The following is a 23,122-nucleotide window of genomic DNA, read 5'->3' as shown; positions in this document are numbered from 1 at the left end:
TAACCTCTAACCTGATCTCTGACAGATTTGTGGGTTTGCAGAGCAGTAAAAAGCCCACCTCAACAAACCTTTAACACCTACTGCCTCATCGAATCAGACGTATGATGGATTGAGACAGCTCCGAGGTGGTGACTGCCATCTGGGAGCGTGTGATACAGAGGCGAGTGATTGACTGGGATTTAGTGGAAATGGGCCTGACTGTGTGGCCTGACAGGGACAGATAGCCACCCCATCATCATTCTGGGTCACAGCAGGGGCGGTTTGCACTCTGTCTAGGGGGTCAGGATGGGAGGATGGCAGCATATTGACAAGGGTATAGACGGTTATACTGGGTGCATTTGTATACGATGTATTTTGTCAGTATGTTCATATTTAAAAGTGGGAAAGCAAAAGGACTCTCATCTACTTCATGATTTGATTGAAGTTATTCTCTACAAAATGTGTTAATATAAGAACAACTTATACACAACTTATATCACTTCACTCATGAAAAGACATCTTTTCAACAGAAAGTGTAGTTTTTAACTGCCATTTTCATTCCATAACAATAATAATTGATAACATGTATTTTTATAAGTAAATCTGATCCACTACTGTGTCACACTCGTGGCAACAATGTATATGTGCTACAATAATTACACACGTCTTCTATTGGCCACCAAAACTTAATCTGACACACTAGAACACAATATGGAAGTACTGGAACACACCTATTTATTACTGAATTCAGGTGAGGTATGGGGCTGTTCTTCAGGGGTTGGGCTCAACCCCTGACTTCCAGTGAAGGGAAATCTTAATGCTTCAGCACACCAAGACATTTTGGACAATGCTATGCTTCCAACTTTGTGCCAACAGTTTGTTGAAGGCCCTTTTCTATTCCAGCATGACTGTGCCCCAGTGCACAAAGCAAAGCTCCATAAAGACGTGGTTGGATGAGTTTGGTGTGGAAGAACTTGACTGGCCCACACAGAGTCCTGACCTCAACCCCATCCAACACCTTTGGGATTTAGAACACCTTTGTATTTAGAATGAGAATGGTCAAGTGTCCCCATACTTTTGTCTATATAACACAACCCAACTGAAAATCAAAAGGTAACAGCCCTCCTCATTAGCACCGCATCACTGACGGCATTTTAACCTCGTGTGCAATTGAAATTGTTGCTGAGATGTCACGAAACTAATCAAGCCTTGGTGCTTATACCACCAACAATTACACCTTGTGAATGTGACACCCATATGACGTTTCACCTGCAGCCACTTTAACTGCTGCAGGTGTTAATCCATTTGTAAAAAAGCTGATCATCAACAATACAACAATGAACAAGATGTTACTGTAGCTTCTGTCGGTGTGTGGGCAGAAAGAAATTTGAATAGTGCTTCCTCACTTTCTATCTCTGTCCCTCTCTCCTCCTATTACTTTTTCACAGTGTGTCTTTCTCCATCTCCACCCGGACTCTGTAAAGCCTATAAATCACATGGTGATAGGCTGGTCCCATTGGGAATGTCTCAACCCGAAGCTCGACGCAAGGGTAGCTTCACCAGATAGGGCTCCTCTTTGTTCTGAAATGGCGGCACGGGGGGATATTTACATGAAGGGCACAGATCCCAGTCATCCTGGCTTAAAAGAGGGGAAGAAAGGACTATATTCAGGAAAACAGTCCAAGGACAATATAAGGCTACGATAACAGATATTTTCAAGGGACCAAATTGTAGGTTATATTTGGACCGAGGCCTCTGGTGGGACTGAACACTACGATCATCTCTCTTTGTATTGCAGCTTTGCGACTTCACCTAGAATGGGCCATCAAGGTAAAGTGTGTGTTGGAGTTCAGGAGGCGTAACCTAGAAAGTGAAGCATGTTGCTGCTGTGTGGAAGACATGCTGGATGAACATCAGTCAGGGGTGTTGCTCTCTTCCTGCAGGCTGAATCTTTGATAAGCGGTTTTATACCACAGGCCACAGGACCCTTAGCATTTTTACATTGTCTTCACTGTATTGACAAGAGTTCAGTTTAACTCGTGTTTCACACAGTAAATTAGACACTTCGGTTTCAAATGACCTTCATCCCAACATGCCGCCTCGCCGCATACCCTCGCCAGTGAGCCACCATGGAAAGCTTGCGAAAAAGACACACTGCGAGGGGCTCGCACCATTCATCACACCTTGCAGGAAACGCAGAGGTGGCTGTCACACAATTCTAGCAGCTTGTTTCACTTTTAATGTATTTATCTCTGTACAGGAATGCCAAAAGCAACAAGGTCACCTCGCGTGATCGCAATTTGCCAAAAGCTCCTTCTGTCATAAGTCACTCATCCCAGAATTTTAACCCCGGGCAGCTCTCACAGAAGGATTAAATATTTATGCAGTGCAGTGAGGGTTCACAGATGTAGCAACAGGAGTAGCACAGTTTAACACAATGCCAGGTGGAATTATCACCTTACAGTCAGCGACCATAGACACAATATACTCTACAGGCTAGGCTACAGTCAGGTGCTACGTACATACAGGCCAAGATGTACTCCCTGATCTTGTTGAAATGCCTGGTGGCATCCCCAAATCTATAAGTGTTTTCACAGCTCACTGTTGATATTTTTGGCATTGACGTTCAAAACATCACCAGTTGGAGCCAGTATTGGGCACTGCACTCAACTATATCATTGAGTGGACCATTAAAGTCACTATGCACAGAATTCGATGATTAACTATTGGATGAATTGCCAATGAAATTTTGTTTTCATGCACTCATGATCCTTTGAGGATGACAGCCACTGATTTTTGAGACTGAGTGACTTTGCCTCTTCACATCACCATCAACCAGCCCGCTGCCATGACTGTAGACTCTGTCTTGCAATAAACTGAACTATATGTGACTGTCCCTTTTGAAATTTGAAACACAGGACTCTCTCACTCTTGCTCTCTCATCAACAGCTAAGTCTTTTTGCTTACAACAGAAGAAACATCATCATTGCACAAAGACGCCTTGAAGAAACCTTTAAAAACTGATACTGAAGTCACTGAAACTTCAAAACAGGAAGTAATGCTCCAAACTACACATCCAGAACAGCTGGGGTCCTTTGATAAATTTAAAAAAAAAAACTCTCTTGCTGAGCCTCCCTGTAATTGCTTTTCGTTATTGAGTGGTCAAAAGCAAGACCAGATTTAGCAACGTGAAGTTTCATTCCTCCTTTCCCTCCATTAGCCTCACCAGCTCATGGGAGACGGTTCCCTCCAAGAAATCTGCCGCAATAATGCACAATGCACAGTGTCAAGGAATGAGCCTTTTTATTAAACGAATATAAGAAGAAAATCCTGCCAGGAGACAGGAACAAGAACCTTTTGTGGGCTGCCTGCTGACAGTGTCTCAGTCTGTATTATACTGTGGAGTTTTTTGGGGGGTCTGCTGCAGATAAAGGTAAATAAAGCCTTTTATTGCCTTGATTCCTTCAAAGATAGACTCAGCTGTGTAATATAGCCACCAAGATATCAGGGGATTGGAGACAAATAAGGATAGAAGCAAGATAAGGAATATATCATATGAAAGATTTTTTACGCTTCTTATAAAATATATGCAAAGAATAACCTGCAAGCAACATTTGAATGTTTTTCATTACCCTAAGACCCCAAATAATCAGAAATTAATTTTGTGTTCGACGAGCCGTCAGCTTAAATAAGAAATTCAAAAGTAAAGATACATTAATCCTATTTGTCTTCCTGTGATATGATTATGTATTATCAGATGATTAGAAATGCATGTAATCTTAATATAAAGGTGTGTTTTAATAGTGCTTACACCCCGTAGGCTGTTACGCTTAACGATTACACCCTAACTCATAAAGGTCATATCTGACAGCAAACAGTTTCCTTTCATTACCTCCATCTGACACTGAATGTGCCTGTGCCACATACTGCAGCCCTGACACGTATCGATTGAGTATTAAAACTGCTATAGGGCTCAGCCTCAGATCAATACACAAATACTTTGCCAGCTCTCAGAAAATTCCTTTTCTGTAACATCAAGTCCTCAAGTGGTTTAAATAATTTCTGTCGGCACAGATGGATGCTCCCTGAAATTACTTTTTTATTTGTGTCTTATTAGCAGTTATATGATAATATGGCAGTGATTTATTTTTCAGCTTGTCCTTTTTACTCGTTCATATTTTCTGACACAGTGCGTTCAGGCAGCAAGTGGAACCAACTCGTCATTCACGAGCAAGGTCACTGAAAAGTCAAGTCCGGCGTCAATTTTGGTACTTTATTTCCTGCCATCTACACATCATAGGGAATCAGTCAGTCATCGCAGTCTTTCCATAAGTCTAACTATACTCTCTTGTCTGTCTAGTTATACACAACACACCTGTTTTTGCTCACATTTTTCACAGTTTGGAAATAAAAGATCTTGGAGGTCGAAAACTATAGATGCAAAACTCCCAACTGCTTTAAACATTTGAAGTTGCACACATTAGTCGAAGCTCTCTTGTCGGACTCAAAGTTTAGGAGTTGAGTGCAAACACTTGAGACACATTAATGACTTGCAAGACAGTGACTCAGTCCCATCTCTGATCTGATGTCCACCGTTTGTACACCTCCTTCCCATAGAGTCAATCAGGTTGTTGACCTGCTGTTGACTGTGGCCTCCTCTTCAATGGCTTTGCTGAATATTAACGGGAAAAGGAACACGATGTTGTACATCCGAAAGCATCTCAGTCAACAGACAAAGCAATAAGGTGCAGCTTTAATTACTGCAAAAGCAGCTGCCCCATAAAAAAACAGCATGGTTCAGAGAAGGACAGACAGGGAGAGGGACATAGTGTTGCGCTGAGACTTATTTATTGAGTAATATATTTGCAGACGGCCATATGACACTGCGTATGGCTTCATTGCTCTCTTTGTTAACAGACCCGCAGAAACAAGGAACAATGTGGGTTCTTCACACTCAATATTTTCACCATACTGCACGTATTTGATGAAATCTGAGAGCATGTTAGTCGAAAAATGGATAAAATCCACCCCAATGCTTTAAAATGGATTCAGCTGTAGTATTAATTTACGGAACTGAGGCAGAGGGGTGAGCAGTCTCAGAGCAGGAGACACCTGAGACCACGCCATCCTCAGTCAATTTCAATCACATCAATGTTCTACAGAACCCGTTTTCCCAAAAGCTAAATTGAAATGAAAAAAAAAAAACTACTTCAACTTTTTCCCCACAATGTTTTTATTCTTTTGGGTCCTGCTGGAAGGACATAAAAGTTGTTTTACATGTAGCCGACCGTGTCAACTGTCGGTTCTTGTAAAAAGAGAACAAGGAAAATAGAGAAAGGTTCTTTCGGCAGGATACCAGCAATAATCTGTGCTAAACCTGCTGAGCTGCTGTATTACTGAAGCCTTTGGCAGGTGCAACCACACTGTAGCCTCGCTCAGTCAGTTTGAATAAGCTCTGCGTAGCTATGATCGCCGTGAAACCTCAGATAAGCACGACTCGCACTCAGACGTGCCGGGGGAACGCTGAATCTGCTCTCTAGCCGCTGCAATGTCAGAAGGAAACCAATCACGATGCAAATAATAAGCATGTTTTTGCGGCACTGGAATCTATACTGTTTCTAAAGCAACAGCAGTCACATGTGGGAGAGAGAAAAATCATCTGAAGACACAAACAAGAGCCAAACACGGCCACAAATGTCGTGTAAATGTTAAAATATCGGCTTTAAATTCATTTGTTTAATTTGCTCATTTGGGATTCTGCTGGTAATCCGTTCCATCAGCAGTGGCTGTCCCTCTCAGGGGCCACAAAGGAGAAAAAAATCACGTTAATACACCCAGCCGTCACTGCTAATGTGATGTACTCATTATGCAGGAGGGGAAAAAAACAAATCAGCAACTCAGCAATTTAACGGGCACGATGTGCTTCTCTCAGTCTTTAATGTCGGGTATTTTCCCTCCACAAAAACAGTCTAGGAAAATGGCCACCTGCTACTCGAGACTTGAGGGTCAAGCACTTTAAAAGACTTTGCACATTGTTGCGAGCGAGCGGACAGACGTGGGGGTCTGAAGGTCGACAGCTCTGTGATGCATGACAGAGGAACTGGGCTTTCTGCTAACAGCAGGCCCGTGTTGCTTACAGCGAGGTCAGCATTTTACTCACTTCGTTCTACACGCTCTCCACGGCTCTGGATCGCAGACACATCAGCAGAGTGACGGGCCAGCAGCCTGTCTTCACTCACTTATGTGTGTGTGTGTGTGTGTGTAGGCCTGTTATCTACCAAGTGTACTCTTGTGCTAAAGCTGCATTCATCAGTATTTTTATATTGACACGTGACCGTGTTGTGTGAAACCCACAGTGGATTATCACCCGGCTCTCCTCAGCTCTGTGATGAGTTTTAGATCCTTTCAGTTCTTTGTTTTCAGGCGTCCAACTGAGCTACCTGCTCAGCACAGACTAGCAGACTAGTTTGCGACTAGCTGCTGAACACAGCCAGTGGACAGCGGACTCATCCCGTGAACACAAACACGGACCTACAGGGTTTTACGGACTTTTGTTGCATGTTATTCCTGCCGTTCTCTTCCCTCATCACCTCTCGCTACTGTCCACTCTCTTGTAATGGCATAAAAGAACGTCAATTAAAATGTCCTGCTTCTCCATTCATGAATTCAGCTTTAAAGCATGAGTTCAATCAAATCACAAAAACTTTCTCAAAAGGTTTGGATATTGGTTTTCTTCTGTAAAAGGACACTTAACTGAGACCCAAGAGGTGTTGAGTATTAAAATTTCTGCTGACATCCTCCCATCCTTTCCCCCTCTCTCCCCCTCTCCCCCCCTCTCTCTGAGTAAAGGACCAGCCGTTTCGAAGGTAGAGACCAAATCAATAAGTGCACTGTGTTCAGCTGAAAAGTCCCAAAGTTAAAAAGTCAAACATCTCCCTCCTTCATGGGGAGAGATTTATTGACAGATGACTTGTACCAGAAAAACTACTTTCAAAAGGAGGTTAGAGGAGTTTTCAAAGTTGCCTGATCCAGTCCTCCGGCTGCAGAATTGTTGTCATCCGTCCCTCCGTCTCTTATTTTGATCTCGTTATCCGCAGTGTCGCCGTTAAATGAAGAGACTCTGATGTTCCCTGGTGTCTACTATTACAAATACCACATGCCCTCAGTTACATGGAATTAAATTCTGGCTTGTGTGGTGCTTCATCAGCTCTCACTATTAAGTTTGCTCTCCCTGCCTCCTTCCTGTATACAAATGCAATTTAGCTCATCTTTAATAAAATGAAAACAAAATCTCTTCTTTTGCCAAGAAATCAGTAAAGTAAGCATCCCCTGCATTAGTCTTCTCCGTGGGGCATAAATTATTGGTGCCGTAATTTGATTAGTACAAAATCTGTATGGGAGGGCACTTGAAATAGTTTGCAGTGTCACTCAGTTAGCTGGTTGGGGGGAGGCGTCCCACTCAGCCTCAGTGTTGCATCAAAAAATATTCCAACATTAGAAAAGAGACGTCTGTAAAACTGTTGGCAGGACTCCTCGGACTGCAAACAAAGTCATTTATGACTCTAGTAGTGGTGACATTTTGATCCATGGGAGTTATGTATTTACAAACTTTTCTTGAGTTGAGAAAAGCATTTTAAAATAATCTTTGGAAACGAAACCCGTCCATTGAACAGCAAAGGTTTATTCTATTAATTCATGGCGCATTTCATTGTCAGAAAGGAATATTAATTACAAGCATTATTCTCTTCTGCAGAGGGACTCTATTGTTTCATGTGCTGACACTCGGTGTATGTGTGTGTGTGTGTGTGTGTGTGTGCGGATGATGCCCATTGTGCAGCAGATCATGAAGCACACCCACCTAATCATATCACTCACCACTGCTTCTAATAAAAAGAAAGGCTGAAAATGAAGACAAATTGATCCCCCAAGCTTATTTTATCATGTAGGTCTGCAGCCCTGAATCCAAAAGAGACAGGTGTTTCTCAGATGATCCAAGAGCCAGTGTGTGTGTGTGTGTGTGTGTTTTGTGCCCAGAATCACAAGCACACACCTGGACAGGAGCTGCTGCCACACCATGTTCAAAGAGCAAACAAGACACAGTGAAAGGAGGGTGTTTTTCTTTGAGGCGGACCATCTTGGCAGCAGGTTGTCCCAAATGCAGGTGTCTGTGGAGACTGTTAAAGACAAACATACACCACATATGGGTTATGAAGGTGAGACATATGGACTGTAAGCACATCCCATAAAGTGACACATAAGGGACCAGTTACAGGAATACCGCAGAGCACAAGCCGCAGCCGAACAACAGCATCAAGGTCGAGGTGTCAGAAACACCTGGAGCAAATGTCGACTACTCGATGTAACACGAAATAATAACAGAAATGAGATCCGAAGTGCATTAAAGTTGAAAACCATCCTAACTGACCTGAGTATCAGCTCAGTTCCTTTTGCTGGGCTGCAAAGATGAAAAGGCTACGTTTAAGCCACAGCCACACTCACTGGATGTTTAAGTGCAAGAGTTTCTGCCCAGAAGAAAAGGGAAAAAATGGTGTTCATGGCAAAAATTAAGGAAGCCGATCACACTTAATGGACTGATGCACTCGGAAAGCGAACTATGAAGGCCATGCACGTATCAGTCCAGTTTTAGCACTTTTGCTGCGCGCAGGTACTTTGAATAGCTTTTCTTAAGTCCGAAACCCATTAGCCGCTCATGAATAGTTTACAGTGTACTAATGTGGTAATTTACTGAGCCGTCTAAGTTGTCCTCCCAGCAAGGCAGTAATAGGATACTTCAGCAGAGCAGAGACTCTCCTGCATGGTGAACTGAACCCAGGTCATCCAGCTGAAGGACACCGAGCCACCCAGCCATCCACACCGTCTCAGCTGTCAGCAACATTATAGCAGCTGAGCGAGCAGCCCGTCATCACTGTCCTGTGATGACCTTTGCTTGTTTTTGACAGACTCGTGTATTATCTCAGAAGCTACAGACCGTGTGTGTCGCTCATATTCAGTTACAGGACATTGTCCGCCTCTTCTTCTGTGGCTGTAAGGTTTGCCTGACCGGAAGAAATACCGCATTAACAAAGAAGATTCCACCGACTTTCCTCCTCACACGTCGCTCACTGGTGCGAGCTTTCACACACGAAGCCATGCTAAGTGATACGCCTCCAAGCACTGCCTGCGACAAGGTGAACAGTAAGGCATCTGAACTTATAGTGGGATTTTCTTTTGGATGACAGAAACGGACCCTTTGTCTCCTTCCTGGTCTCCTAATGAATTGGTTTTAGCCTGTTTTGGAGCACATTATCCTTCCCTCTCCTCCTAATTTTCCAATTTGCTGTGTCATTTACACCTAATTGAGGACCGCACTGGGTTGTATTACTCTCACAAATAGGGTGATATAGTTTATTGAAGGTCTGTTTTATACAGAGGAGCTGGTAAACCAAACATCAATTGTAGACCATAGAGAAGATGGGGATTTTTCTTGGAGGCTGGGGAGCATTGCAAAGAGGCTTTAATTATTTCTCAAAGGCAATCGTGGCCATTGCTCCACCGCTCATTTTATGGTCACTTTTCTTCCTTTGAAGGAGGTAATGAACGAGGTGAGAATTCACTTTATTTTATCCCTGCTCTGTTGCCCTTCTTGATATTTACATCCCATCTTCGCCTAACCAAATAAGAAAAGCTTGTTTTCAAACCCTCCCGGGCCATGTCCAGCATAGGAATGAATGAATGACAGCGCGAAGCTGAAGTTAGGACAAAGGATGTTATATTTTTTTATTGACAAAATCAGAAACACTGCTTTTTTTGTACACATGTAGGCAGGGGCAGATCAGAAAATATTCAGCCTCAACGTCTAATTAAAAAGATATATGCAGTTAAACTCCTGATCATACTGGTGACACAGAAGACATTCGAGTGAACCGAGATAAACCAGTTTGTGTCCAGTGAAACACAACCACCATTTCAGTAAAACAAGTCAACTATTTACAGTACATACACACACACACCTCAGCTTTTTCTAGCACTTCAACTTAGATCAAATGGTTTCATCTCTTCCACATCAGCTGACTTTTCATTTGCTTTCATGGCTCCTTCCTCAGCCGACAGTTTAACTGCATTCAGCTTTTACTCCAAACTCAACTTTCTGCACATTTCTCATGCTTTCAGTTTCTACACTTTCATTTGCTCTCACACTTTGACTGACACCTCAGCTCCTTTCAGTGCACACACTTCATCTCAAATATCTTTCCAACTCCACTTATGTCAATTGAAACTTGTTCTCTTCCTCTTCAAATCACAGTTCTGGGCTGAATATGTTTAGGTTGGTCTGATGGCAAACTGTAAGGGCAGGTGAGTGGGCGGAGACAACAGGTAAGCAACACAACAAAGCAGGAAACAGACAAAGTGAAATGACGGAATGTTACAGTCAGACCTTCCAGTCTCTTCAGTGTCATTTCAGTTATTTCAGCTGATTTCATCCACAGTTTAAGTGCACACAAATTCTGTCATGTCTCTCACAGACAAATGTCTGACTTTCAGAGGCACCGAGGGGCCACTCAAGCGAAAGTCTGTCTCTGTGCGATCAGTAAATGGCATTAACCTCCTGCCTCTCCTCAGAGCAGCCCGTTACTTTCAGGGCCTAATTTCCACGGGAGTGTTTTGGCAGCAGATGTTCCTCTCCGCCCCGCCCATCATCGAGGGTGCCCGGGTGACAGAGGGGCCGCCCATCAAAACGCCATCAGGACCCTGCTGGCCACCAGACGAACTCGTGCCCAGAATGCATCATGAGGGGGGCCGTTCAGTCCCTTCTAACGTTTCTTCCCTTCTGCCACCTGACTTTCCCATCAGCCTGCGTCCTCCTGACTCTCCGACACCGAAGCAGACACAACACAGCATTCAGTGACGTCTTTTTGGTTCGTGCTGACAAACTAACTTAGCAAAAGACGAGTCTCGACCTCTGGCTGGCTCGCTATGAATTGAATGAGAGACAGTGGCAGAAGGAGGTGTGGGCATGTGAATAAATCGATTAGTGGGGCACTTGACGGATGGGATTTATAGGAGGCCCCGACGCACCAGAGGATTAATTTCTCGAGGAGAACATGCCTCTGCCAGGTTCATTCGTCTTGGCAGGAAATTTGGCAGCTTCCCCAGGTTTGGGGGCTCAATTAACCATCGGCTCCAGCAGTTTGGGGAGGGAACAGCTTTGTTGAGAGATACACCACATTCATGCATCAGACACATATGATAATGATAACAGATTTTGGGACTACAAAATGAGGAAGACTGCGAGAGAGGTGGAGAAAGGGTGGGGATAGGGGCTGAGAGATGGGATAACGGCACAATGGGACAAAAGGACGTAAAGAAAAGCTTCAGCTAATGCTATGCTAGCTAAGGCACTACTGCTCACGCATAATCACCCCAACTGCTAGATTTACAAATAACCTAAACCTGCTTTTTGTTATTTTACATATTTGGAGCCGTTCCAGCACCCTTTAGCGAAATCAGCCATATTGTATTGGATATTTTTGCAACGTCTCTAGTTCATTTGCACAGTGGGACATGTTGTAGGTGTCAGAAACTCCTCATAGCTCCTAACCGCAGTTAGAATTAGGCTGATCTGATCTGTTTTTTACAGCTTGGAGGTTCACAGTTACATGCTGAACACCATGACCTGAACACAACATTCACAGACAATTTTACATCCACCTTCATCGTGTCAAGTCTGTGAGGCATGAGACTGCAAACTATATAAAAATGCTTTAAGACTTCGAGATTACAGTTATAGTAAATAGATTCCTTTAACCTTTGGTGGTGTGGTGTGGCTGAATATTATTTCTGGCCTTCAAAGTTCCAGTAAGGTTTAAATAAAATGAAAAGGGAAGTCTGTTGAAAGCCTGCTTGAGGCCCCTTGTGGCCTGGATGAAATGCAGGCTGGGACAGGCCTCAATACTTGTAAGTCTGCGAGGGCGGTGAAGTCCAGCCAATTTGAATTTAGCCAGGAAGTGCAAAGTCGGGCTGTAACAGTCTGCTTTTAACACACGGAGAAGGCTGTCCCATTACACCCAGCCATTCAATCCACTGTCAGTTTATAAATATTGATTTTTGCTGATTGATCATTGGTTTAACTCTCTGTTTTCTTGGGGCTACTTCACAAAACTGCACAGAACGGACACTAATGCAGATCTGCTTGCTGTGTGTTGGAGCATCTCCGTACTGTGTGTCTCTCCTCCCACCATCTCAGGTTCCAGTCCCTCAACCTGAACATCTCAGCGGATGATTTATGTAGCAGTGTTGCTCTGTGACCTCAAAATCCGCCCCATCCATACCGCACCTGTCACTGCGCCGCTGCCTGTGCGCTTACTGAAAACCAAGCCATCCGTGCAAAATGGCAATTTTCCACCCACCTAGAGAATGAAAAAAAGGATCCAATCCATTCAGGGGCAAAACTAGGAAAATTCTATGATATGTAGAGCAGGTGCGCCAGGGCTCTGCTCTCCGCTAACGAGGGAGCTGAACTGCACGCACCACTGACCGCAACATCTGTCGTTTGTGGGGATGCAGGGTTTGGTTCTTACCCCTGCAACACAGTTTGCACAGTGAGAGACAGCGGATGATAAAGCGCTTAGGATGGGTACAGATGGAAGGGACCAGGCCCAGGCTTGGGCCGGGGGCACGAGTTCCCACGCTGTGGCTTGGTAGCATATGATGCATGAAAATCCAGCAGGAAATAGCAAAGAGTTACGCATGTCTGTATGGGCCCAAGGTGAGGCCCCGCCTGACCCAGTTCACCATCCCAGGTGGAAACCCTAACGAGCTCATCAGGCCTAACGAAGCTTAACAAGCTTCTAATTGGCGGTGTTATGATGTCCCTGAAGGTCAGAGTGCAGGTTTCTGTGCCAGCAGCGGGACAGGCTGCCACTTCCTGCCAACAGCACGTCACGTGACCCACTAATACCCCTCTGTGTAAACAAAGTCATGAAAGGACACGGGGAACTTCTTACATAAGCAAAAGCAGGAGTTTGTTTAAACCTACAGAGGAAAATGACAAAGCTCGGGCAGGAACACCGTGGAGCCACTTTTATTAACCTGCCTGTCACCACAAACCAAACAAACCGCAGCGCCAAAGCGCGCTACGAGAAACCCTCTCACTTTTAATGGAAATACTCAATGAAGCCCATCAATGCACATCCGTATTCAAATGCCTAAACTCTGATCAAGTACCGTTTAGAGGATTTTTAGAGTGAATGCCAAGAATGCGAGTTACCATCAGCAGTAGAGGCGAATACTGAAATGAATTTTACTGCGATTTTCATCCAGCAGCTTTAATAGCAAGGACAGGTTCAACGACAGAAAGCTCAACACGCAGACTCAATGCCAGACACACAAACTTTTATGGTTCAATACTGCCACCTGCTGATCACAATGCAAAGGTGCAGCTTGGAGATCAACCTGCACAGAAATGTGTATGCATGCACAATTACAGCGTTTTAAATCAGTGGTTCTCAAATCCTTTTACATCAATGACCCTTAAACTGACTGCAGACCCACTTTTGATAAGATTTTGCATCAGGGTCCCCCCATCTGGTAAGAATTTTGCCTTTAGAGGTTTTACTACATAAAGTGTATGAAAGCCATGACTGAGAGTCTTGCATTCAGTCACTGTATGGCTTACAGTCAAGCAAAACTTTTCTCCTTTGCATGAACATTCTGAGAGCCACTGTTTAAAGCTAATGATTTCTTGTGATTAGTGTACTCATCCACACTCCCATCAAGCACCACATTTTAATTCCAAATAAACCATATCACACACATATGGATCTCGGGTCAAAATCCTTTATCAGCTTTGCATACAAAGAGTCATCTATGTATATGAAGTTTGCATTTGGACCGATAATGGAGTTACCGATAATGTAACTCTAGTGATTTATTGAAACCTGGAGAATTGTTGACTCAACAATGACAAAATGAACCCAAAAAAAATGTAGGATTAGAGTGAACCTACAAAAGAGTTAAAAATAAAGTATCTGCAGAGCACATATCTGTCAATATTCTTAGAAGTCGTGAAGAACAAATAAAATCCATATTTTACGAGAATAAAAGACTGGAACAGCACTAAAAATGAGACCTAATGCTACAACAGCAGCAGAAAACACTCATAAAAATGAAAGGTGAAGCGAGGCTGTTAACTAAACTATCTCACGAAGGTAAATGAGTGAAACAGAAGACACATTTAAACATCTGACAGGTTTCAGCAACTGGATGAATTCAAGTGAATGTGTTGGGTTTAAAGAAAACTATGGCCAGCAAAACAAAGTACTGGCAAAACGTGGTTTCCTTAAGAACCTGCCAACGCTGAGGCTTTAAAATAAGGATAAAATTTCTTTAAAGTAATATACAAGTCAACAGCAGACGAACAGGTCACTCTGTTATCCCGCACAGGTTCGTGAGGCGATTCTGCAGGAGAAGGGAAAAAGATGAGATTAAAATTAAAATGCAAACATTTCACACCTGACGTTACACTCAAGCTTGTAGCAAATCGCTTACTGTCCTGCAGGAGCGATCGACATACCTGCAGCAGCCGAATGCTCTTCAGAGCAGTTTCATCCAGTAGTGACAGGTCCACTGTGTCCATCTGACTGGCCAACAGCTGGACGCTCTGGGAGAACAGATTACAAGACATTAGGTCCGTATGTTAGTCTAATCCCAAGCCCTGTCAGAAGTCATGTGATAAATAACAACACACGACAAGCTAAAGAAGAATAAACACAGGCCCAACATTGAAATACTTTAAGTTCCTCCGCATTCTGTAAGATCGAGAAGTCTGACCGCTCACGCACCTCGCCATTGCCGCTGGGGATGTTGATGATGATATCCTCGTTTCCTGCTGCAATGGGAGAGCCGTTGACTGAAATGCTGTAGACCCTCTCTTTGTGGCGAGGAACCCTCACAGCAGGGGTCTTTGGAAGCCTGAGGGAAAAAAAAACAAAAATAAGCAAAAACACGCAAGTTTGGTATCATGATGCCTCATCACGGATAACATCTACGAGTTTGGACAGAAGATCCAGGCGAAGAAACTGCACTTCTCTCCGTCAGTGCATCTTTTTAACTTACTATGAGGACACTCATATAAAGATGCCAGATTCACTTGCAGTTCCCTGATTTTTTAATGAGTTTTCTGGAGAAGTTTAGGCTCAATAAGCAGAATGGAGAAGATATAATATATAAATGTCAAATCAATTTACGGGGAATGCGGCAGCCTTTGCTGCATAACCAAGGAGAACAGCAGAATCATTTCAACATAAAAACTGGTGCAGTGCAACAGTAAGCATAATGACTGGTCACCTTGGGTCAAAGCGTGGGGTAACTAGAGGGGTGGCGCCCATCATCAAAGATGAATCCAGCATGTTCCTGGCAGGAGTGACCAACGGCTTCCTGGCTGATCTGAATTCAGGCAAAGACGCGTCATTACGATGGAACACTGAACTACTGCACTTGAGAAAGAAAGAAACGAGAGGAGGAATGAGTACTCACCGTCTGATGGAGGTGTTCTGCTTGCTGACTGCCAGCGCCTTTGCCCTTTTTGATGTGGACGGAGGTTTCCTTGTCGCTTTCCCCTGAATTATGAACAAACAGTTAAACGGCGTAAAGTGATTGCACGTATATTAATGATCAACGGTGGTCGCAAACACTCGGCTGTGTTCTGCGTTTCGTTTGCCATTACCTTCCTTGTTGTGCTCGGGATGTTTTCATCCTCTGAACTGGATTTGGCGCCACCATTTTTCTTGGATGCTGTGAGATGGAGACAAAACAAACGGGATGAAACCCACTTTAAAAGTGTCTTAATCTTCCAAGCGTCAAATTCTTGCCTGGACAGAAAGAATTCATGTTCAGTCTATCCCATCCAAAGTAGCTTTTGTTATAATCCCTTGTTTCACTTGAAAATACCTCAAAAGAAAAGACAAAAACTGGTTTTAACATACTTTTCTTGACTGATTTCAGAAGCTCTGCGTGGTCCTCTGCCATAACACTGTCAACAATAGCAGCTTCCTCTTCTCTCTGTGAATGTTTAACACAGAAAAGGTTTGACATTCAGAAACTCGTGACACATTCTCAATCACGATAGACAGAAAGAGACAGAAAGATCCTCAGCTCACCTTCGTATTATCCACTGCGGGTGACTTTGGTTTCTCAGACTCTATAAAAGGAAATATAAAGACGAACATACTTTTCATTTCCGACGGTTAAGGGATACAGCAATACATAGCCATTTTTCGTTTTACACAACATGTACTTAGCACCAGTGAATCTGTTTTATAACAACCAGGGCAAACAATTTTTGGCACTATGTAGAGCATGTCTCAGTAGTCGTGAAACTCACATGAGAAAAAAAGTACAAATGCTCATTCTCATTAACAAAAAAGACTGTGTGTGTATGACAGCAACACATGCTGAAGAAGCCTCTGTGGCACAACTTTAATATTTCTTAAAACATTTGCGATTTTGGTTTCATAACGTTGACGAAAACTGCGTCAGCTTACTGCAATGTTCCAGCCAGGCAGTTTGTCTGAAAGCCTTGGGGAGCTTAATTAGCGCCATGTTGTAACTGTTGTCAACATCTTTCAGCAGCTGATTGATCTTCTCCTTCAGTCGCACAACTCTGGTCTCCACTGTGAAAAGCATAAGCAGTAAATCAGCCAGGCTGATTCCATCATCTAATTTCAGCTTTTTGAAACAGACATATCGACATCAGCATACACAAACTGCAGTGCAGAAAGGTCAAACACATGTTATTGAGACAGCATTACCATTACTGGATATATTGCCATCTAAGAATCTGTAATTTCCCAGTTATGGGACTAATAAAAGATTATTATCGTAATTTGATATTCAAATGCCAATGCATGTGTGAGCCTCTGTAATAACATAACATTCTGAAAGGCCAGTTTGTATATTTTATCACGAGTGAAATTAAGTCAAATCAGAATTAACTATTTAGATAACTACCACATTTCTCAGGCCGCTGATTTGCAAGGAGTCGCGTATAAAGTTAAATATGTGAAATATGATTTACCCTCGCTGTCGAAATCCTGCAGGAAAGCCTCGAGTTTGGCCGATTTGGGGTCGTTTTTCCGTTGTTTGGTGGTCCTTTTCCTGGGAGCCATCTCTGCATGAAGAGGCAGCGGAAAAGAAGTCAGTTTAGCCACGCTTGACAACACGATGCAGTAACATCAGTCGGTTACATTGGGAAGCTATGGGATTTCTTTATTATTATGTATCTCTTCTTTAGCTAGGAAGACCCCTACAGAGGTCCCCTCCCAGGAAGTCCTGGTCAAGACAGCAGCATAAGCAGTTAAAAAATAATAATAATTATAACATCACATTATAGAACACATTATATGACTGCATACAACAATTTGAAAAAGAAACTCCCGGCAAGCGCCTGGCTGGCAATCGAGCTAACTAGCGTTAGCCAGCTAACGCTAACAGTTAACGCCAACATCCCTTCTTTTGCTTGTTAGTTAGCAAGCCCCGCAATTTGGTTGACTTGTTTTGTTGTCGGTTTTGTTCACACGCACAGACATTTAATACAGCACTTAAAATAAAACGTTTTAACGCGGCAACACATATTTTAGAAACAATGAATTACCTGATTATGTTTCTCTTCCTGGGAAGCTCAACTCTCTTTTCCTTCACCAGACGGTTTTCAAATCTCCGCGGGGGGATGGGCCACAGGCGCAGTCAGCCAATTAGAACGCGCGTTTGCTTGCGTAATGAAAAAAACGATTGTCGACCTATCATAGCACGAAACGTCAGTGTTTACATCAGGAGAGCGGAAATAGGTTTTGCCAACATGGTAGCAATGTGATGTTATTAGCAGCTAATGTTGCCACACTTTAAGGGTCCATTTCTACAAAACGGACTAAAATAATTTAAACATAAGGTACATTTTTTTGCTCACGTGACTTTATGTATAAAATCAGCGCATGAGATGTCCAGTCCTGCACTCCTTTCACTCCATCAAGCGCTGAGGAAAGGCTTTCAGAGTCTTGAAAACATTCAGAAGGTATGGAGTAGTGTGCTGGCCGAGTGCAGCCCTCTCCTCGGATCTCTCGGGAATTTGGCAGAGCAGTCGAGAGCGCTTTCTAACGTCCAGCTCTCCGACACCCCGCTCAGAGTCTTTCCTGACCTGGAGGAACGGCTTCGCTTTAAGCTCTTACAGGCCATGGATACAGTCCTGGGCAAGCTCAATGAGAAGATGTGAGTAACTTGAGAAATAGTGCATCACACTGAAAAACACAGTAGTGATGATGCACAGACTCAGCCCTCTGATTGTTCCCATTTTTGCCATGACATGTACAATATTACATATGTGACTTTTATTTTTGGCATCCAGCTGATTTGATCGGTCAATAAAAATTCATTATGATAGCAGCCAAGCAAGACTGCTAGTTTTACAGACACATTTATTTAGGAATATGCCTTATGTGAGAACAATATTAAACAAGATTTTGAACCCATTACGCTTTCTATTCATCCTCCTGTCCCTCTTTCCCTCAGGTCTTCTCTCCAGTCTTGCAGAGATTCCATCAGTAACCAGGTCTCTGCAGTCCTCCAGCTCTACGAGCACAACAGAGACAGCCTGGATGTGCTCACCGTAACCGAGCGCTCGACCACCATCCCGTCACTGTCTGACATGCTGGAGTGGCTGCAGGATGCCGAGCGTCACTACCGACAGCAGTATCCTTTCTCTTCACGTTTCCATTGGGTTGAGTTTGCGATCTGTTCTGGGTCTTCTTCTTTTTTTTCCCTCAACGCTTGTGTTCATATTTCTGAGGAGGAAGACTCTGCTGCAGACACTGAGACCTGATGATCTCTCCCTTTTAGAGTCTGCTCCCACAAGATGGAAATCCTTGGAGTCTCCCAGTGCAGAAGACCACATCACAGGTTGAGTGTCTGATGTGTGTAATGTGGTTCAAATATTAACTAACTAATCATATATGAGAGGTTCATTCTTTTAAGATAGAAACAGTTTTAAACGGTGGGTCATACTTTTACAAACCTTTTGTTATAGACCACATTATGAATATTATATTCCATTCCTGCCCCTAAACCTGTCTCACTGGACTTTGAAACATGTTTTGCTAAAGATTTTGTAGGTAAACTAACTCGCTCTCCATATTCTTTCAGATACACTTTGCAAAGTGTCCTTTTTTGTCGAGTCCCAGTGAAGAGAGCAAAAGCGACTGTGAAGTGGACCTCTGGTCCTGCCTGAGGAGAAGAGTGGGATTGTTACATACGTACATTCATACCTCAGGAGGACGTATTTCCTGCGGCTGCAGAAGATGACTTTTTTTCACAAAATGGATTTTGTGTTTTGAGAGCAACCAGGACACACGAGGACAAAGACAGCTGCAAAATACGACTGTGAAGCACACTTTAACAAACTTCTTTTATTTCGATGCAGGCACACTCGAGGTAATGACAGAGAATAACTACTTGAGATATCACTGCAGTCTTCACAGCACAGGCCATCATAAAAGCCATCGTAACAGTAAAACGTCTTCGTGGATGCTGTGGATTTGACAGTATAGTCATTGGGCTTTCTTCAGGCGATGCTATAAATCACAGTGTAATTAAAATCAAATTTCAAATTTTCAGTGTGTGTTTTTTAAGTACTGAATACATGTTTAACATTACAAAGAGATATACAAAATAAGCAAAATATATATTAAATATATTAAGAAATATATATCTTTCAATTTATAGCTTAAAATTCACAGACAAGGTTTTTAACAGCATCAGCTCTGTAATTCCCTCCGTCTCCGTCTGCTGGTCTTTCTTCTTCCTCCTCTTAAACGTACTCCTTTAATGGTAGATTATTAGTTGTGATGGGTTTTGGGGGATCAGGTGCTGTGGCGGGTGAATTTGCAAAGCTCCGGCCTATGTAGCCCCTTCGGTACCTGCCACCCCTCTCCATGAGGGGGCAGGTGCTGCTCAACACGGCCCCGCTGATCATCAGAATAACTGCAGCTGCCCAGCCCAGATAGATCGCCTGGCCCAGCTCTCTTTTGTGCATCAAGGGCACGTTGGGATTGTAGAAATCCTGGATGACAGTGTTAGCAGTCCAGGAAACAGGAATCAGCACGCACAGGCCGGTCAGAATGAAGAGAACCCCGCCTGAGAGCGCGATACCCGCCTTCGCCCGGCGGTCATCACCGGCGCAGGTGGTGCACTTCATGCCGCAGCAGGACACGGTGCAGGAGAGCCAGCCCATGAAGATGGCCAGGCACATGAGAGCGCGGGCCGCCTGGATGTCCGGAGGCAAGGCCAGCATGGAGTCGTAGGTCTTGCACTGCATGTGACCAGTGGTCTGGTAGATGCAGTTCATCCAGATGCCTTCCCACTTGATCTCTGAGGTCAGGATGTTGCTGCCGATGAAGGCCGAGACCTTCCACTGAGGCAGGGCCGTGACGGCGATCGCCATGATCCAGCCAGTCACCGCGCAGGTGAAGCTGATCAGTTGCATGCCAGTGTTCACCATGATGACCTCCTTTGTGTGCTTCTTCTTTGTCTGCTAACAATGGCCTCTTTTGGGAGAATTTCTTTCCTTTGTTATCCTTCTTTTTGGTCTTTAAAGTGTAATCCTTTGGTTTACTTGACCCCTTCCTCTCTGGCTTGGTCAGTCTTCCTACAGTCTTTGTCCCAGTGTCACTTTGTCAGTGGCCATTTTGTTCGCTTTTTCTTTTCCTTTTCAACATCTGCTCACTTTTTTCACTTCCGTGTGTCCTCGTCTCACTGCATTATCCATAGGCGATTGATCGCTTTCTCTTGACGGTCATCCACCTTTCCAAAAGGATCAGAGGCTCGCACACTTTCTCCTCCCTTTCATTCCTGAGTTTGAGTCAATGCATTATTGAGTAGCTGATAGCAGTGCAGCCACCTGTGGCAGCTTGCAGGAGCAGGATCGATCAGGCTTCACGGTCCAGGCGCTGAGGATGAAATGGATCTCTGCCTGACTTTCTCTTGAAATTTTATTTTGTGGAAATGGTTCCTTGGCTTAAGCTCAGGTTCAAACCCAGGAGCCCGGTTGTTGAGCTGCAGTGTATTCCAGTGTCAGACTCCTGGTTTGGTGTAACCTTACTAAGATGGATCAGACTGATATAACCTGATACGTGGATTCAAGGCCACTGATGCTGCTGTGAGTATATCCTGTCACAGCAAGGTTCAAACAGTGATGCTTGATTACACAGAAAAACAAACGCCGTAGCTTTTTACCTCTCAGTCGACAGAAATCCAGCATTTAATCCTCACAGAGTAAATGAAACGTACATCCTGTTGAGAACAATCAGCGGTTCAAGACTCATCCAAAAGAGTTTATTCCAGTCACTTATTTGAGCAGGTTTTTATAGGCTTTTTAAAATCTGTGTCTCTAATTCAAACAGCACGGGTTTGCAGAGGAAAACAGCCAGCAGGACTCGTCATCACACTGCTGCTGTTGCCGGCTGAAGTGTCTCCTTGATGACAATGAAATGGCGCGGAGGTCCAAGCCTCGACGAGGCCACTTCAGACTTCAGCTGCCGCTCGGCTTCACCCTGCCCCCAACCGCTTCCTTTGGTAGCAGCGCAGCCCAAATGTGCCAATTCAGTTCCATTAAGGGTATAAATAACAAATCAGGGTTGTTAAGTCAGACTTCTGGGTAAATACAGCATCAGTTCACTCCCTCCCATCTTCATTACCGCTACTGACAGTCAAACCTGCGAGAGCAACACTGAACCCCAGGAAAAAAAACAAAAAAACAAAACAGCGATGCAGGAGGGAGGGTGAGACAACAAAAGCAGGGAGGGATGGACGGACGAGGACGGAGAGCAGTCCGTAGGTGGATCAGTTAACACAAAGACAACATGGGAGGGGGGCCTCCATGCTGAGGATTACACACTTCATGTTGCCTCATACCACACAAACTCGCTTGTGTTTTAAGGGAGCTTTCACTTGTTGTTTTTGTCTGCACTGAAAGAGCCCTCACAAAAAGAGTTTTTCCTTTCATTTACCAACAATTATGGTTGAAATGCTGAAAAGCCACAAGGAGAAAGACGCAGGTCACAGGTTAAAAAAAAAGAAAAAAAAGTCACATGTTGTATGATTGCATGCAGTGTCATTTGGTCATCTGGACAACAGAAGTTATGAATCCATGAATTATTACAAAGGGTTTTTTTTGTTTGTTTGTTTTTTGCTGGTTTAATCCTTGTGTTTTCACGTTAATTCGATCAAATTGTGGCAGAAAACATTAACGAGCTGAAAAGGGGAGGTCTGTACCAGAGGATTTATTATGGATATTATCAGTATAGTGTTAAACAGCTATAGGAGTAAAATAAATGACTCTGGATGCAACAGAACGTGACAGCACCTCCCTGTCTTTATATTCAGAAATGTCCCCTTTACCTGAGAGAGCTCTCACTCCACCTGCGTTACACTGAACCTTAGTGTGCCATTGTGCCGATGAATTAAATATCGTGGCATCAAGATCTGTGGTTCAGGTTTCCTTTCCTCTGTGGCCTCCGCTCTCCTTGGTAACGGTGGTCCTGACAACCGGCCAGGACGCAGGAAACAGGACAGAGTGATGCACGAAGGGAAGCGGAGGAAGGTGACACATACCAGCAATGGCTGTCCAGACAGAGCAGACAAACAAACACGTCTGTCTGTAGCAAAATATACCAAACTGTAGTAAAGTTACAGCCTTAATTTCAGTGGAATAAACAGAAATGGAGTGTTAACGGGCTTTCTTCCTATTCAATGACATTCTACATTTAAATAAAACACTTCATTCAGTCAGAAAGATTCACCACGTTGTCTCAGTCCTAACATGGGAAAGAGGAAACTGCTGGAAGTGGAAATAAAAAAATAAGAGGATAAATTGTGAATGTGCTCTTAACTTTACATGTGAATTAAATGGACTTTGTTTAGGCTCCTTCCTTCATTCTGACTGTATAAAAGCTGTATAATATTACATGGTGCAACAAATGTAATATGTAATATAATATCAAAGAATTATATAAATAAATAAAGGAATTCTGATGTTCAGCATTTACAGTTCAAACTGCTGCACAGGTTAACAGTTACAACAACACATTTTCTAGTGTTT

General features: G+C 43.6%; 3 protein-coding genes across 4 annotated transcripts; 1 reads left to right on the top strand and 2 right to left on the bottom strand.

Annotated features, from left to right (window-relative positions):
- Positions 1 to 13,804: 13,804 nt before the first annotated feature.
- On the bottom strand, positions 13,805 to 17,772 carry cdca8 (cell division cycle associated 8). Its single transcript, XM_046418391.1, has 11 exons — positions 17,630 to 17,772; positions 17,054 to 17,146; positions 16,521 to 16,649; positions 16,137 to 16,177; positions 15,963 to 16,038; positions 15,704 to 15,771; positions 15,514 to 15,596; positions 15,325 to 15,423; positions 14,820 to 14,949; positions 14,552 to 14,638; positions 13,805 to 14,436 (listed from the first exon to the last, which is right to left on the bottom strand). Exons 2-11 carry the CDS (start codon positions 17,142 to 17,144, stop codon positions 14,401 to 14,403), a joined length of 840 nt encoding a protein of 279 aa, XP_046274347.1. The 5' UTR covers positions 17,145 to 17,146; positions 17,630 to 17,772; the 3' UTR covers positions 13,805 to 14,400.
- A 16-nt stretch (positions 17,773 to 17,788) lies between these two features.
- c19h1orf109 (c19h1orf109 homolog (H. sapiens)) lies at positions 17,789 to 19,634 on the top strand. 2 transcript variants are annotated; one of them, XM_046418395.1, is made up of 4 exons: positions 17,789 to 18,240; positions 18,541 to 18,720; positions 18,809 to 18,941; positions 19,171 to 19,634. In XM_046418395.1, exons 1-3 carry the CDS (start codon positions 17,972 to 17,974, stop codon positions 18,930 to 18,932), a joined length of 573 nt encoding a protein of 190 aa, XP_046274351.1. In that variant the 5' UTR covers positions 17,789 to 17,971; the 3' UTR covers positions 18,933 to 18,941; positions 19,171 to 19,634. The 2 variants fall into 2 exon arrangements, with proteins under 2 accessions (XP_046274351.1, XP_046274350.1); XM_046418394.1 differs by having other exon boundaries at positions 17,790 to 18,240; positions 18,809 to 18,927.
- Positions 19,635 to 19,751: 117 nt separating this feature from the next.
- cldn35 (claudin 35) lies at positions 19,752 to 21,297 on the bottom strand. The gene has a single exon (XM_046418392.1). It carries the CDS (start codon positions 20,522 to 20,524, stop codon positions 19,835 to 19,837), a length of 690 nt encoding a protein of 229 aa, XP_046274348.1. The 5' UTR covers positions 20,525 to 21,297; the 3' UTR covers positions 19,752 to 19,834.
- Between the last annotated feature and the right edge of the window lie 1,825 nt (positions 21,298 to 23,122).

This window comes from Scatophagus argus, chromosome 17 (assembly GCF_020382885.2).
Source record: "Scatophagus argus isolate fScaArg1 chromosome 17, fScaArg1.pri, whole genome shotgun sequence".
Lineage (NCBI taxonomy): Eukaryota > Metazoa > Chordata > Actinopteri > Scatophagidae > Scatophagus > Scatophagus argus.
The sequence above is the reverse complement of the archived record's forward strand: the minus strand, read 5'-3'. Positions and strand labels throughout refer to the sequence as shown.